This window comes from Octopus sinensis, unplaced genomic scaffold (assembly GCF_006345805.1).
Source record: "Octopus sinensis unplaced genomic scaffold, ASM634580v1 Contig15439, whole genome shotgun sequence".
Classification (NCBI taxonomy): domain Eukaryota; kingdom Metazoa; phylum Mollusca; class Cephalopoda; order Octopoda; family Octopodidae; genus Octopus; species Octopus sinensis.
In genome coordinates this window covers 40,238-55,278 of record NW_021833729.1, presented here as the reverse complement: position 1 = coordinate 55,278, position 15,041 = coordinate 40,238, and the positions used below count along the sequence as shown (strand labels likewise).

General features: G+C 36.6%; 1 protein-coding gene across 2 annotated transcripts in view; it reads left to right on the top strand.

Moving 5' to 3' along the window:
• Positions 1-10,132, top strand: part of LOC115230364 (E3 ubiquitin-protein ligase MIB2-like) — a 28,199-nt gene extending 18,067 nt beyond the window's left edge. For both annotated transcript variants that reach the window (XM_029800567.2, XM_036499631.1), the window contains exons 9-13: positions 1,112-1,238; positions 5,129-5,338; positions 6,495-6,667; positions 7,640-7,839; positions 9,871-10,132. In XM_029800567.2, coding sequence (XP_029656427.1) covers positions 1,112-1,238; positions 5,129-5,338; positions 6,495-6,667; positions 7,640-7,839; positions 9,871-10,052 — 892 coding nt within the window. In that variant the 3' untranslated portion in view covers positions 10,053-10,132. The remainder of the gene's footprint in view (positions 1-1,111; positions 1,239-5,128; positions 5,339-6,494; positions 6,668-7,639; positions 7,840-9,870) is intronic.
• The last annotated feature ends 4,909 nt before the right edge of the window (positions 10,133-15,041 follow it).

The following is a 15,041-nucleotide window of genomic DNA, read 5'->3' as shown; positions in this document are numbered from 1 at the left end:
ATTGAATTCAAAGGAGTTTTAGTGGCTATTTCTAGCAGACTGAGTAAAGACACAGTGCAATATCAGCTACCTCTATGTCATCCCTGAATCTACCTATGCCTTTTCTATAGATCGTGCAGGATCATCTACCTGAAGAGATTCGTGGTTTGTCTGCCTTCCTACTTATTAAGACTTTGGTTTTAGCTAGGTTGACTCTAAGGCCCTTTGATTCTAGACCTTGCTTCCACACCTGCAACTTGTCCTCTAGTTCTGATAGTGACTCAGCTATTAGGGCAATGTAATCAGCATAGAGAAGGTCCCAGGGGCATCCTGTCTGTAATTCCTCTGTTATTGCCTGGAGGACTATGATGAATAAGAGGGGGCTGAGGACTGGTCCTTGGTGGATCCCTACCCCTATCCATAAATGCAAAATGTGACCTCGTGTGTACCGTTGGCGAGTTTTTTTCCTCTGTCTTCCCTTCTCCTATGTTTCCGACGAAGAGCTCCACTCGAAACGTTAAACCCTCCTTCTTCCCTTCTTTCCTGAGCGTCCAATAATACTATATTTGTTCCACGTCCTTGCGTTGTTGAGTTTTTTTGTGCTTTCTTGTTTGGATTAACTATATATATATATATATATATATATATATATATACAGACATATACATGCATGTGTGTGTATGTGTGTGTGAGTGTGTGTGTGAGTGGGTGTCTCAGATCATTTGTATTTCTAACGAACTTACTAATGCTCCTTTCATTAAATACAATAACACTAAGTCGGTCTGGTTGTATATCTTTCTCACCACATATATTTCTTGTAAACTTGTTATGAATCCATAGAGCAGATATGTTGGCATTAAATTCTCATTGTACTAATACTTCTGTCTTGAAGGCATTGAGCTGGCAGAATCGTTAATAGGCTTGGTGGCATTTTGTCCATCTTTACATTTTGTGTTCAAATTTCTCCAAGGTTCACATTTCCTTTCCTCCTTTACAGGTCAATAAATTAAGTATCAGTCAAGTACTGGGGATGATGTAATCAATTTGCCCCTCCCCTAAAAGTGCTCATTTTGTTCAAAAATTTCAAACCAATAATATGTTTGTCTTCATTTTTTTTTCCATTATTCTTCAGTGCAACGGAAAGGATTCTGCAAAAATGCAAAGACATTGTTGATATTAAAACGGAAGATGGTTTTACTGCATTACATTTTGCAGTTATTCATGGTCACCAAGAAGTTGCTAATACACTACTAACTTTGGTAAGTGTTCACTTTATGAGAGGGTGCTGAAAAGTTACTGGTTTGGGTAAAAGAAAATACAGGAAAAATTTCCACTTTTTTTCCTTATTTTTATTGTCCTAAAATTTTCGTTGCGTCTTGCAACCTTTTCAATAGTTTTGACTCTCAAGACTATTGAAAAGGTTGCAAGACGCAACGAAAATTTTAGGACAATAAAAATAAGAAAAAAAAGTGGAAATTTTTCCTGTGACACTGGGGTAAAATATATGAAGCCTAGTGTCACCCCAGTGTCACTTTGATGGCATGCACTGCTCTCTCACTCAATAATAATAATAATAATAATAATAATAATAATAATAATAATAATAATAATAACAATAATAATAACAATAATAATAATAATAATAATAATAATAATAATAATAATAATAATAATAACAACAATAATGATAATAATTCTGCTGTAGGCACAAGGCCTGAAACTTTGGGATAAGGGGTAAGTTGATCACATCAACCCCGGTACTTGACTGGTGCTTAATTTATTGACCTTGGTGGAAAATAATGATGATAATGATGATATTGCTTTATTAACCCTTAGGGATCAAAAAGGTTGGGGACATTACTTTTTTTTTCTTATTTTTATTGTCCTAAAATTTTCGTTGCGTCTTGCAATCTCTTCAATAGTTTTGACTCTCAAGACTATTGAAAAGGTTGCAAGACGCAACGAAAATTTTAGGACAATAAAAATAAGAAAAAAAGTGAAAATTTTACCGTTGAGTGTGTTAAATAATAAGGCACAAAAAGAAAATGACTCTCCCCAGACACAATAGAATATGCTTCAACACACGAACTCATATAAAGAATCTTGCAAACCAAATCCAAAAACAAAATACAGGAAGATCAGTTAATTATGATTTTATTGAACATATTCCCTTCTCAGATTCACACATTTATTGCAATGACCTTCAGGTTTTCTATATCCTGTAAAAGAACTCAGAAAGTTGGGCCTGCAACCAGACTGTTTGCAATACCCTTAAAAGCAGGGACTTTTCAGTGCACCCTTGTATAATCCTTCTATCCAATTTTATTTCATTCTATTATAAATCAAACATTGAAGGAATTTTATTTGATACTCTCCAGTCATATGTGTGTGTGTATGTGTGTGTGTATGTGTATATATGTGTATATATATGTATATAAATATGTGTATATATGTGTATACATATATATATGTGTGTGTGTGTGTGTGTGTGTAAACATACATATATATATATGTTGCAGGGATGTACTTGCATAGAAGGTGACCTGATTGGAGATTGTGTGCTGAAACAAAAACAATTGCAGCATAGAAGGTGTTTATAAGCCATTTTAAAACTCACAAAAACATTTAGATTCACTACAACATTTAAATTTAATTTGTCAAAATATTTCCATTGCTTTGAAACTGAGACTTGTTCTCTGACAAAATTCCATTCTGCATCTCATGCAGCGTGGAATTTTGTTAGTGAACTCATCACGGTCTCAAAGCGACAGAAATACTTCAACAAATAAAATTTTTAATGTTGTAGTGAATCTAATAGTTTTTGTGTGTTTTTAAATGGCTTATAAACACCCTCCATGCTGCAACTGGTCATATATATATATATATATTATATTAAATTAGAGACAAAACCACTATTAGGCAAATCATACAATGAAAAACTTAAGCCAATACATAAGATTATTTAATTTATATTATTTAAATATATAACAAAATTATTAAAAAAATATAATTAATATAACACTACGATCGTTAATTTCTTTAAATTTTCGATTGTTTAAACCTCGCCAAGATAAATATTTAAACCACCTGATGAATGACTGTAACTCGAAAATTTAAAGAAATTAACAGCCATGATCGATCGTAGTGTTATATTAATTATATTTTTTTAATAATTTTGTTATATATTTAAATAATATAAATTAAATAATCTTATGTATTGGCTTAAGTTTTTCATTGTATGATTTGCCTAATAGTGGTTTTATCTCTAATTTAATATAATATAATATTTTACTATAAAATTGGATTCAATCCTAAATCTGAATTTTCCCTGTAAGTTTGGATTTATTCCCTAATATTTATTATTATATATATATATATAATATATATATATATATTCTAGCAGCTACACTCTCAGAGAATCCACTCCCCACTACTGAACTACTGACTTGGTCACCTAGGTAACGGAAGCTATCAACTACTTATAGTTTTTCCCCCTGGCATGTGATGGAATCTGTCTTTTGCACATCTTCAGTGTTCATTGCCCTTGTGCATCTGCCACACACAAAAACTGTCTTCCCAGTTAACCATCCTTTGAGGGGGCAAGTCAGTTAGATTGATTCCAATATGCAACTGGTATTTAATTTATAGACCCCCAAAAGGATGAAAGGCAAAGTCAACCTCGGTGGAATTTGAACTCCGAACGTAAAGACAGATGAAATACTGCTAAGCATCTTTCCCAGCATGCTAACGTTTCTGCCAGCTGCTGCCATAACCATCCTTTGTTATTATTGCATCTTTTATGTATCCATAGCTTAAACTTGTTACATTGTATGGAATTTCTACGTATGCCTTTTCTCTTTTCTACAGATCAGTAACTACCTGAAGGGAGTTATGATTTATCTGCCTTACTACTTACTAAGACTTTGGGGTTTTACTAGATTTACTCTAAATCCCTTCAATTTTAGACTTTGTTTCCACACCTGAAACTTCTCTAGTTCTAGTAGTGACTCAGCTATTAGAGCAAGGTCATCAGCATAGAGGTGTTCCCAGGGGCAGCCTGTCCTTAAATTCCTCTGTTATTTCCTAGGGAACTATGATGAATAAGAGGGGCTGAGGACTGATCCTTGATAAACCCCACCTTGTACTCTGAATTCCTTGCTATACTCATTGTCAACCCTCACCTCATGGGTAGCATCCCTGCACATGGCTTGTACAGCTCTCACCGTCTATCCCTAGTTTCCAAGGAAGCAAACTTCTTACCACACTGCCACACCTGCACCTATAATAATAATAAATGCCCTGATGCAGTACCAGGCAATGGCTTTCATGGCTTTTAATCCAAACTCATTGGAAGTGCTATCATTTATATGTTTTGTCTTGATAAAAAAAGCTGGGCTGCAGCAAATATTCTGCTCAATGCCACAGATTTGCTTGTCAGTTTTTGACCTTAACCGGTTGAGCATGTCCCTTAGTGACTGATGATTTTTGTATCTCTGATCACAGGGGAGCAATGTACATAATGATGCATTAAAATATTCATAAATTCCATCCAACTATTATTGTTATTATAACTATATATGTATGTATATATGTATGTGTGTGTGTGTTTGTGTATATGTATAGCATTTACACACACACACACACACACAATAATCGTTGGATGGAGTTTATGTGTTGAGAGGAATTCTTTGGGATTTGCAGGTGTGTTTCATACATCATCCTTAAACTAACCTTTTTCAGGGACCTTTTGAACAGGATGGGCTACTCAAACAAGAAACTTTTAACTGGGTCCCACCTGCTGTTTATCTTGATATTTGATCACTTTGTCATGCAGATATGTTTGTAATGCATGTGCTTGGTGTACCCTTATCAGATGGGTATCCATGATAGGTATACTGGGTTTCGTTTATATGTACCCCAGTGTCACTTTGATGGCATGCACTGTTCTCTTATTTAATAATAATAACAAGAAGAAAAATAGTACTACTACCATAACCACTCTGATCACGACTATTCTTACGTCAGTGACCAATACTACCCTGTCATCCACCTCCACCACAACCTCCATCCTCATCACTACTACCACCACCACCATTATCAACACTAATGCTATTTCTTACCACCAACATTTCTATCTCTTTTCTTCTAGGGAGAGGCTCAGGTGGATATTCGAAACCACTTTGAACTGACACCATTTCTCCTGGCTACCAGCGGAGACCATATAGGTTTGATTGAATTACTCTTGACAAACGGGGCCGATATCAATGCTGAAGACAAAGATGGCAACACCTGCCTTCATTTTGCCATCTCAAAGCAGACTATCTATGCTAGTGATGAAGATTCAAAACTACTAGAAGACGTAAGTGACATTTAAATTTTATTCAAGTCTGTATGTGTCCATTTAAAGGTAATTACCTGCAAATACACATATATGGCAGGGTGATAAACACCATTTTAACCCTTTAGTGTTTAAACTGGCCATATCCGGCCAAAATATTCTACCTATTTTATGTTCAAACTAGTCAGATATGGTCATTCATAGCTACCTTATTGTGTCATTTTAAAAATAAATAATCACATCATTGAAATCTCAAAGCCATGAAATGATGCAAGATTAATTTTACATGGTGTGAATACATAAGCTTTACATTTGACAGAATAATCTGAATGCTAAAGGGTTAAAACAGTAAATAGATGTTTATCAGATCAATTCTCTTATTTTCTTCTAAAATATTTCAACATTCGATATTCTGTATATTCAGTCTTTCAAGCTTTCGGTGTTTTGATATTAACCATTGCTTCATTATATTAATTCAAACAAACATTCAAAGATTACAAATGTCCAAGAAAAAAAAGTGAGAAGATAATATGTAAGAAATCCCACATCAAATTAACCACATATCAAAAGATGTTTATTGTTTTGAGAACCAATCGAAATATGGAGATATTGTATACTTGTTAGGGACGTAGCACGGACTCATTAATGAAACATATAATTTGTGGCAATACTCTTTGCTCTTGCTCTTTTACTTGTTTCAGTCATTTGACTGCGGCCATGCTGGAGCACCGCCTTTAGTTGAGCAAATCGACCCCGGGACTTATTCTTTGTAAGCCCAGTACTTATTCTATCTGTCTCTAAGTGACGGGGACGTAAACACACCAGCATCGGTTGTCAAGCAATGCTAGGGGGACAAACACACACACATACACATATATACATATATACATATATATATACATATATATATACATATATACGACAGGCTTCTTTCAGTTTCCGTCTACCAAATCCACTCACAAGGCATTGGTCGGCCCGGGGCTATAGCAGAAGACACTTGCCCAAGGTGCCACGCAGTGGGACTGAACCCGGACCCATGTGGCTGATTAGCAAGCTACTTACCACACAGCCACTCCTGCGACTATTGGTTTTATTCTAACAATTTTTGGTTTTATTCTAACAATTTTTGGTTTTATTCTAACAATTTGTTTCTTTTCTATTTTCCTTACTTGTACAGATTAGCATTCATCTCGGTTTAGGTGGAGATGAACTCCCTTGGGAGGTCATAGCTGGTTATTTAGTACAAAAAGGTGCAGACATTTATCACAGAAACCACCAAAATGTTATGCCATTGGACATCACATGTGACCAATCATCAATAGAGAAACTGGTGAAACTTGCCTCAATGTTGTAAGTATGGAAGGACAATGGCAACATAAACTCATTGCTTCTCGATTAAGTTTCAGATATGAATCCAAAAGTTATGCTTTTATTCTATGAGGAAAACTTTGACAAGTCAGTCAGTCACCGGCTGACACTCGCTGACGATACATCGAAGAGGCCAGGGAACAGAAGAAAGAAGAAGAAAGAAGACATGCACCCAACACCAGGGCTGAAGACACCTTCGAAAGGGGTGGGCCGCCACGTCAAAACGGTAGAGGAGTAGGGGCCGAAACCGGGCGTGGTTCCTCCTGATGATGTCTTGAGTTTACTGGATCCTATAAAGGAGCTGTTGTGGCATCAGACCACGAAACACGGTTGTAATTCCTCCTTACTTTTTAAAGCAGGAATGGCATCTGAGGAAGAAATAAAATTATTCTCAATGAGAGATCTAATCTTGGGAAAGTTTCCTTTTGTATTAAGGCAGTAACCAACTTTTGTTTTTTACAAGCATGAACTCTCTATGATACATAATGTATGTACAGCTTCATATATATATATACTAACTTTACTATAAGCTGTAATATTTAATGTGGTATGATATATAATACATATTTAGTTAGTGAGGGCGCGTGGCTTAGTGGTTAGGGCATTCGGCTCATGATCGTAAGGTTGTGAGTTCGATTCCCGGCGACGCGTTGTGTCCTTGAGCAAGACACTTTATTTCATGTTGCTCCAGTCCACTCAGCTGGCAAAAATGAGTTGTACTTGTATTTCAAAGGGTCACGCTGATTATCCCCGAGAACTATGTTAAAGGTACACGTGTCTGTGGAATGCTCAGCCATTTGCACGTTAATTTCACGAGCAAGCTGTTCCGTTGGTCGTATCAGCTGGGACCCTCGTCGTCGTAACCGGCGGAGTCTTTAAGATTTAGTTAGTTGGTCTGCTTTTGTAAATATTCTCTCCTTAACTGATTACTCTGTGTTTTTCCTTTTTCCATAGCACAACTGAACACTCTAAGGAGGAACATACTGCAGAACCACAAAGTAATACCAGAGATTGTTTGCTGTGTTCTGAGGAACAGGCCAATATATTATTCCAGCCATGCAGTCATGTGTTGATCTGCGACAACTGCAACAAAATTATTCCAATCGAAAACTGCTTGCAGTGTAATGAGCCTATAGCTAACAAAATTAAAATTCGTAAGCAAAATTTTTTTTTATATGTACACTATAAGTTTCTTTGTGTGTTAATGTTACTTTGCCTATTAATTATCCCATTTTTCTGCCTACCACCTTCTTTAACTCTCAGCCAAACGATTAATCTGTTGCTTTGTTTCCTTGTCTCTCTCTGTCAATATTTGTCTGACTGGTTCTCCATCAATTTTCCAGTTCATTTATCTACCATTTAATCTCATTCACTGTCATTCTGTTTGTTTTTCTATTAACCATTTTACTCACCTATCTGGCTATATGTTTCTCTGTGTTAAGCACTTTATATCTATGTCTGCCCATCCCTCCCTCCCTCCCTCCCTCCCTCCCTCCCTCCATCTATCAGTCTGTCTGTCTGTCTCTCTATATGTTAAGCTCTTTTGGCTTTTCTTCCCACGGATAAACCTTATCTGCTTCCCCCTTTACACTTTACATCATGACACTGTGATACACGATCTCTATTGATCGTTTTTCACCCCCTTTTTTATTTTTCTTTCCCTTTTACGATCGCTTTTGATCGAAAACCTACCCCACCCTTTTTTTTTCTCTCCCCCAAAAAGAAAAGCTCTACTTTGTAATCTGTCCCGTCTGTGTGCAGCCCTGTGTGGCTAATAAAGAAACATATTTATCTGCTTCAATACTTCACCCAACGAGAACTTGGTTGAATAGTTGTAAGTTTGGTTGATGAATGTTTCATGACTGACTACTCATCGATATTTTTTATTACTTGCTGCATCTGGGAGAAAACACAGTACCCATGACTATTGCAGATGCACCAAGACGAGTGAAACTGATGCTCCTTGAAAGTTTGTAAATTATTATCTACAGGATAGGCACAGGAGTGGCTGTGTGGTAAGTAGCTTGCTAACCAACCACATGGTTCCGGGTTCAGTCCCACTGCGTGGCATCTTGGGCAAGTGTCTTCTGCTATAGCTCCGGGCCGACCAATGCCTTGTGAGTGGATTTGGTAGACGGAAACTGAAAGAAGCCTGTCGTATATATGTATATATATATAAGTGTGTGTGTATATGTTTGTGTGTCTGTGTTTGTCCCCCTAGCATTGCTTGACAACCGATGCTAGTGTGTTTACGTCCCCGTCACTTAGCGGTTCGGCAAAAGAGACCGATAGAATAAGTACTGGGCTTACAAAGAATAAGTCCCGGGGTTGATTTGCTCGACTAAAGGCGGTGCTCCAGCATGGCCGCAGTCAAACGACTGAAACAAGTAAAAGAGTAAAAGAGTAGGACGGTCATAAACAAAGAGCGGTCTTTCAAGGTTCAGCATTCCGGGAATGAATGCTGGTTTATGGTAATTAGTTCCGGGTCTGGAGTTGGATATAATGAGGGTGACAAGAAGTGGAGAGCCAGTGGGACTGGAATAACTGAGTGGAGATGACATGACTTCAGTTCACTCCGGGGAACAGAGACCGTTATTGTAATCATAAACTAATCAGTGTGAGTGACAGGGTCAGATATTGGAGCCTGCCTGATCATACATGAGTATGTCTGAGAACAGCTGAATTTCTCTGAGAGTGGATTCCTCTCATATACTTGGCTGGCCTTTGCTGGATATATCCATGGAAGTTTATGTCGAATGTTTCCAAAATCCACTATATTATTCCAGCCATGCAGTCATATGTTAATCTGTGACAGCTGCAGCAAAAAAGTTCCATTCAAAAAGTGCTTGAGCCTATAGCTAGCAGTAGAAGTAAAATTTAACCAATATTTTATTTTTTGTTCATTAAAACTTATTTTCCTTCAGTTTTGATTTCCAATATTTTCCATCATAGCTTCCAAAGTATTGTTGTATGCAAATGACTACTTATATCTATCTATCTATCTATCTATCTATCTATCTATCTATCTATCTATCTATCTATCTATCTATCTATCTATCTATACGTACATACATACATACATACATACATACATACATACATACATACATACATATATAGTGGTAGTATGTAATGCGTACATTCAGATGTTTTGGTGAATATTTCTTGCATATTTGTCATTCCAGAAGATGATCAGGAAGAGAGAGTTGTGAATTTGATAACAAAGTTTACATGCAAAATTTGTTTGAATTGCTCTTGTAATATGGCATTTGATTGTGGTCACACAGCTTGTACAAAGTGCGGAGAGCGTTTGAAGGAGTGCCATGTATGCCGTAAACCAATTCAGAAGAAATTGAATCTATTCTAGATAGATACGATTTGCTTTGCTAACCGTGATATTGTGAAATTTAAATTTAAATCATTTGTTCTCTTAAAATGTTTCCTATACAAAATATAAATATATTCAGATTAAATGTAAAATATATATAAAATATATTTAATATAAAGACAAAATGCCTATAAAACATATGAAAATTATTAATTTGATCACCGGAATTTTAGAATAGCAAATATTATATTAGGTGCTAACTAACAATAGTAGTTTTGATAAACGTAGTCGATGATATTATAACAAATTTAAATCACTGTTGTATATCTTAAATGCAGGTTTATAATATAATCTTTATGAAGTTTTTTCTTACATAACCAATATTATTAATGACTAGCAGTATCGCTCAGCGTTGCTCGGGTTTGTAAGGGAAATAACTATATAAGCATTTTTAGAGAGTTACTTCCCTTATAGATGCCAATTCGGGCTTTCTTAGCCATTTCTGTTTTGGTGTCTTCAAGCCATGAAGTCATTGTTCTAAAAGAACGCTGGTCTCCTTGACAACGCTTTACGACGTTGATTTCCTTACACTCCCTCCCCCACAGCTTCACAAGGGAGGGAAGAAGGGGGAGAAGCAAACAGGTGCAGATGTGACCATGGACGCCAACTCCGCCGCCATCGACACACGAAAAATTATGCATTAAAATGAAATAAAAAATGATGTTAATTTATTTTAAAAATCGTAGACTCATTGTAGACGCGCGCTAATATGCAGACGGGCTCGATATGAATCACGACTATAAGATACCTGAATTTGGTTAAACTGCACCGCAAAATGTGGGAGTAGTTAGGAATCTAAATCGAAGGGGACAGACACTCACACAACTACAGTTTTATATATATATATAAATGGATGACTTAATAAAACAGTTTATATATAAGTGCTCCTTTATATTTTCTGTAAGTATTCCTTTTATGGAGACAAATGAAAGAAAACGTGTGAGGCTAGTCCTCTTCACAGCTTTCTTGATGTATATGAATGTACATAGGGTTTCAAATGTGGGTTTTGCCATTTCATGATTGCAATTTCATTTAAAACACATTATATAATTTTATGTATGTACATGTGCATGAATGCATGTCTATACCATGATTTTGACCATGGGAAAGTTACCTCAGTTTATTTGCTGGTCATGCATGAATTGTTCTCGAGTATCTTTTGAGACGTATTTGTAATCCAAAGCCAATAATTTGGTGTGATATTTTATATAAGGAAATCAATCGATAATTAATTGGAATGATGATAATGTTACCATTAAAAAGATCAGCAACATGCTTCTTAATGATTTTAAATGAAATAAATGCAGAATTATGTAAAAACTTATGGTTCTTGTTTTTATTTTTTAACAACATTACTCATGTGCAAGTAACAATATATATATGTATGTATGTATGCTTGTATGTATGTTTGTATGTATGTATGTATGTATATATATAATATATATATATATATATATATATATATATATATATATAATATATATATATATATATATATATACATATATATACACATATATATATGCATACATACATATATATATATATATATATATATATATATATATATATATATATATATGAATACGGTACTTAAGTCAGATGCACCAGAATTTGTATGGTATTATCCATATAAATCCATGGGGTGATTATAATCAAAGTAAGCAACAAAGTAACCGAATTACTGAAAATATTCTTGTTGCTTACTTTGATTATATATAAATATATATATATATATTTTTTTTCTTGTTTCAGTCATTTGACTGAGGCCATGCTGGAGCACCGCCTTTAGTCGAGCAAATAGACCCCGGGACTTATTCTTTGTAAGCCCAGTACTTATTCCATCGGTCTCTTTTGCCGAACCTCTAAGTGACGAGGACGTAAACATACCAGCATCGGTTGTCAAGCAATGCTAGGGGGACAAACACAGACACACACAAACACACACACACACACACACACACATACATATATATATATACATATATACGACAGGCTTCTTTCAGTTTCCGTCTATCAAATTCACTCACAAGGCGTTGGTCGGCCCGATGCTATAGCCGAAGACACTCGCCCAAGGTGCTACGCAGTGGGACTGAACCCGGAACCATGTGGTGGGTAAGCAAGCTACTTACCACACAGCCACTCCTGCGCCTTATATATATATATATGTGTGTGTGTGTGTGTATATATACATACACATACACACACACACACACAACGGAGCATATTCGACATATTTTGCTTTATGAGTTTAATGAAGGCAACAACGCATCGAAAAGCGCGAGGAAAATTAATGCAGCGGCATATGAGGATCTGTTTTAAACGGTAGTTCCAGAAATTTCGAACCGGAAACTACAGCCTAGAAAACGAGCATCGTCCTAGAAGATCTGTAGGGCTTGATGAGGACGTCCTGCAAAATGTAGTGGAACAAAATTCCATCGTTGCTGTTGAGGAACTAGCAGAGAAGCTTGGATTTGGTCAGTCAACCATTCATTGACACCTGCACTGGAAGAAAAACGACCATCTTTGGTTTTTTTCCCATCAGAATAATGCCCGGCCACTAAGGCGGCGAGCTGGCAGAAACGTTAGCACGCCGGGCGAAATGCTGAGCGGTATTTCGTCTGCCGCTACGTTCTGAGTTCAAATTCCGCCGAGGTCGACTTTGCCTTTCATCCTTTCGGGGTCGATAAATTAAGTACCAGTTACGCACTGGGGTCGATGTAATCGACTTAATACTTATGTCTGTCCTTGTTTGTCCCCTCTGTGTTTAGCCCCTTGTGGGCAATAAAGAAATAGGTATTTCGTCTGCCGCTACGTTCTGAGTTCAAATTCCGTCGAGGTCGACTTTGCCTTTCATCCTTTCGGGGTCGATAAATTAAGTACCAGTTACGCACTGGGGTCGATGTAATCGACTTAATACTTATGTCTGTCCTTGTTTGTCCCCTCTGTGTTTAGCCCCTTGTGGGTAGTAAAGAAATAGGTATTTCGTCTGCCGCTACGTTCTGAGTTCAAATTCCGTCGAGGTCGACTTTGCCTTTCATCCTTTCGGGGTCGATAAATTAAGTACCAGTTACGCACTGGGGTCGATGTAATCGACTTAATACTTATGTCTGTCCTTGTTTGTCCCCTCTGCGTTTAGCCCCTTGTGGGTAGTAAAGAGATAGAATAATGCTCGGCCACATACAGCGAGGATGACATTCCAAAGGGTGGAGAAGTTTGAATGGGAAACGATGACCAGCCTCCATATTCGTCGGATACTGACACCCATCTGATTATCATTTATTCCGCAGTCTTCAAAATCATTTGGACGGAAATAATATGAATTCTGTAGACGAGGTCAGAATAGTACAGGAGGTGTATTTTACATCACGGGCAAGTGAATTTTGGAAGCGGGACTTTGCAAGTTTAGCTGATAGATGGAAGACCACTGTACAAAAATGAAGGACAGTATATTTTAGATTAAAAAAAAACAACTTTGTCTATTTTAATTTTGAAAAATAAAAGAAGTATAAAAAATGCATTGTTTATGAGATGACCCCATATATATATATTATATATATATATATATATATTATATATATATATATATATATATCACCGTGATCACCATGACCGACCAGGCTATCTGATGTTGCAACACATCGCTGGTCACAATGCGCTTCGCATTGTTTTAGCCTTCAAATGACGCCACCCCGCTGGCTAAGCGAGCAGGCCAACAGAAGAAAGAGTGAGAGAAAGTTGTGGCGAAAGAGTACAGCAGGGATCGCCAGCACCCCCTGCCGGAGCCTCGTGGAGCTTTAGGTGTTTCCGCTCAATAAACACTCACATCGCCTGGTCCGGGAATGGAAACCGCGATCCTACGACCATGACCAGTTGAAAAACCGCTACGAACTTTTTTACCAACCCAATATATGTGTGTGTATACATGTATATATCTATGTGAGTGTGTCTTGTACCCCACTATCGTTTGATAATCGGTGTTCATGCGTTTACGAACCCGTAAATTTAACGCTTATGTAAAAGTGCCCCATAAAATAAGTACAATGTCGAGGAAATAAGTCCTGGGGTCGATATGTTCGACTAAAACTATGACGGGTAAAGTAAAAAAAAACACATTAAATAATATATTCCTAGATACACTATGACGGGTAAAATAAAGAAAAGGGTGAAGAAGTGTTGATGATGGATAATTAGGGTTTCTTGATTGACCCTAGTTAACTGTCCCTTTGCAGGATTCCTCTGCTTTTCATTCACTTTTATGGTAATGCCGTTTTTAATTTTCTTTTGATAGACAGTAATACAACTAAGAGTTACTTCCCTGGGATTTAACAAGAGTTGTCTCCCTTGTCGAAATTACTAGATTCATTCAATACGCGAGTTTTCGCACGTTTCACTCACTCAATATGTTTCTTAAAGTTCTTCGCATTAGTCAGTTTTTTTTTTTTTCCATATATTTTACCTGTCTTTGTCATTAGACTACGACCATGCTGGAGCACTACATTAAAGGGATTAGTAAAAAAAAATCGAAATCATTTGCTGTTTTTTCAGTGTAGAACGAATTCCGCTGGGGTCTTTTCTTGAACGGCTCTCATATTGGGATGCAAACAAACCAGCATTGTGATGAAGTGATGGGGGAGGGGGAGGCATAAAAAATAAAAAAAGACATATATTTATGTGGATGTTTATATATCTCTATGTATGTATGCATGTATTTATGTTTGTATATATGTATGCATGTATGTGTGTATGTGTGTGTGTATGTATGTTTTTATGTATGTATGTATGTATGTGTGCATGTATGTATGTACGTAAGTACGTACGTACGTATGTATGTATGTATATATGTATGCATGAATGTATGTACGTATGTATGTATGTATCTATGTATGCATGCATGCATGCATGCATGTATGTATGTATGGATGTATGTATGTATGAATGTATGTATGCATGCATGCATGCATGTAT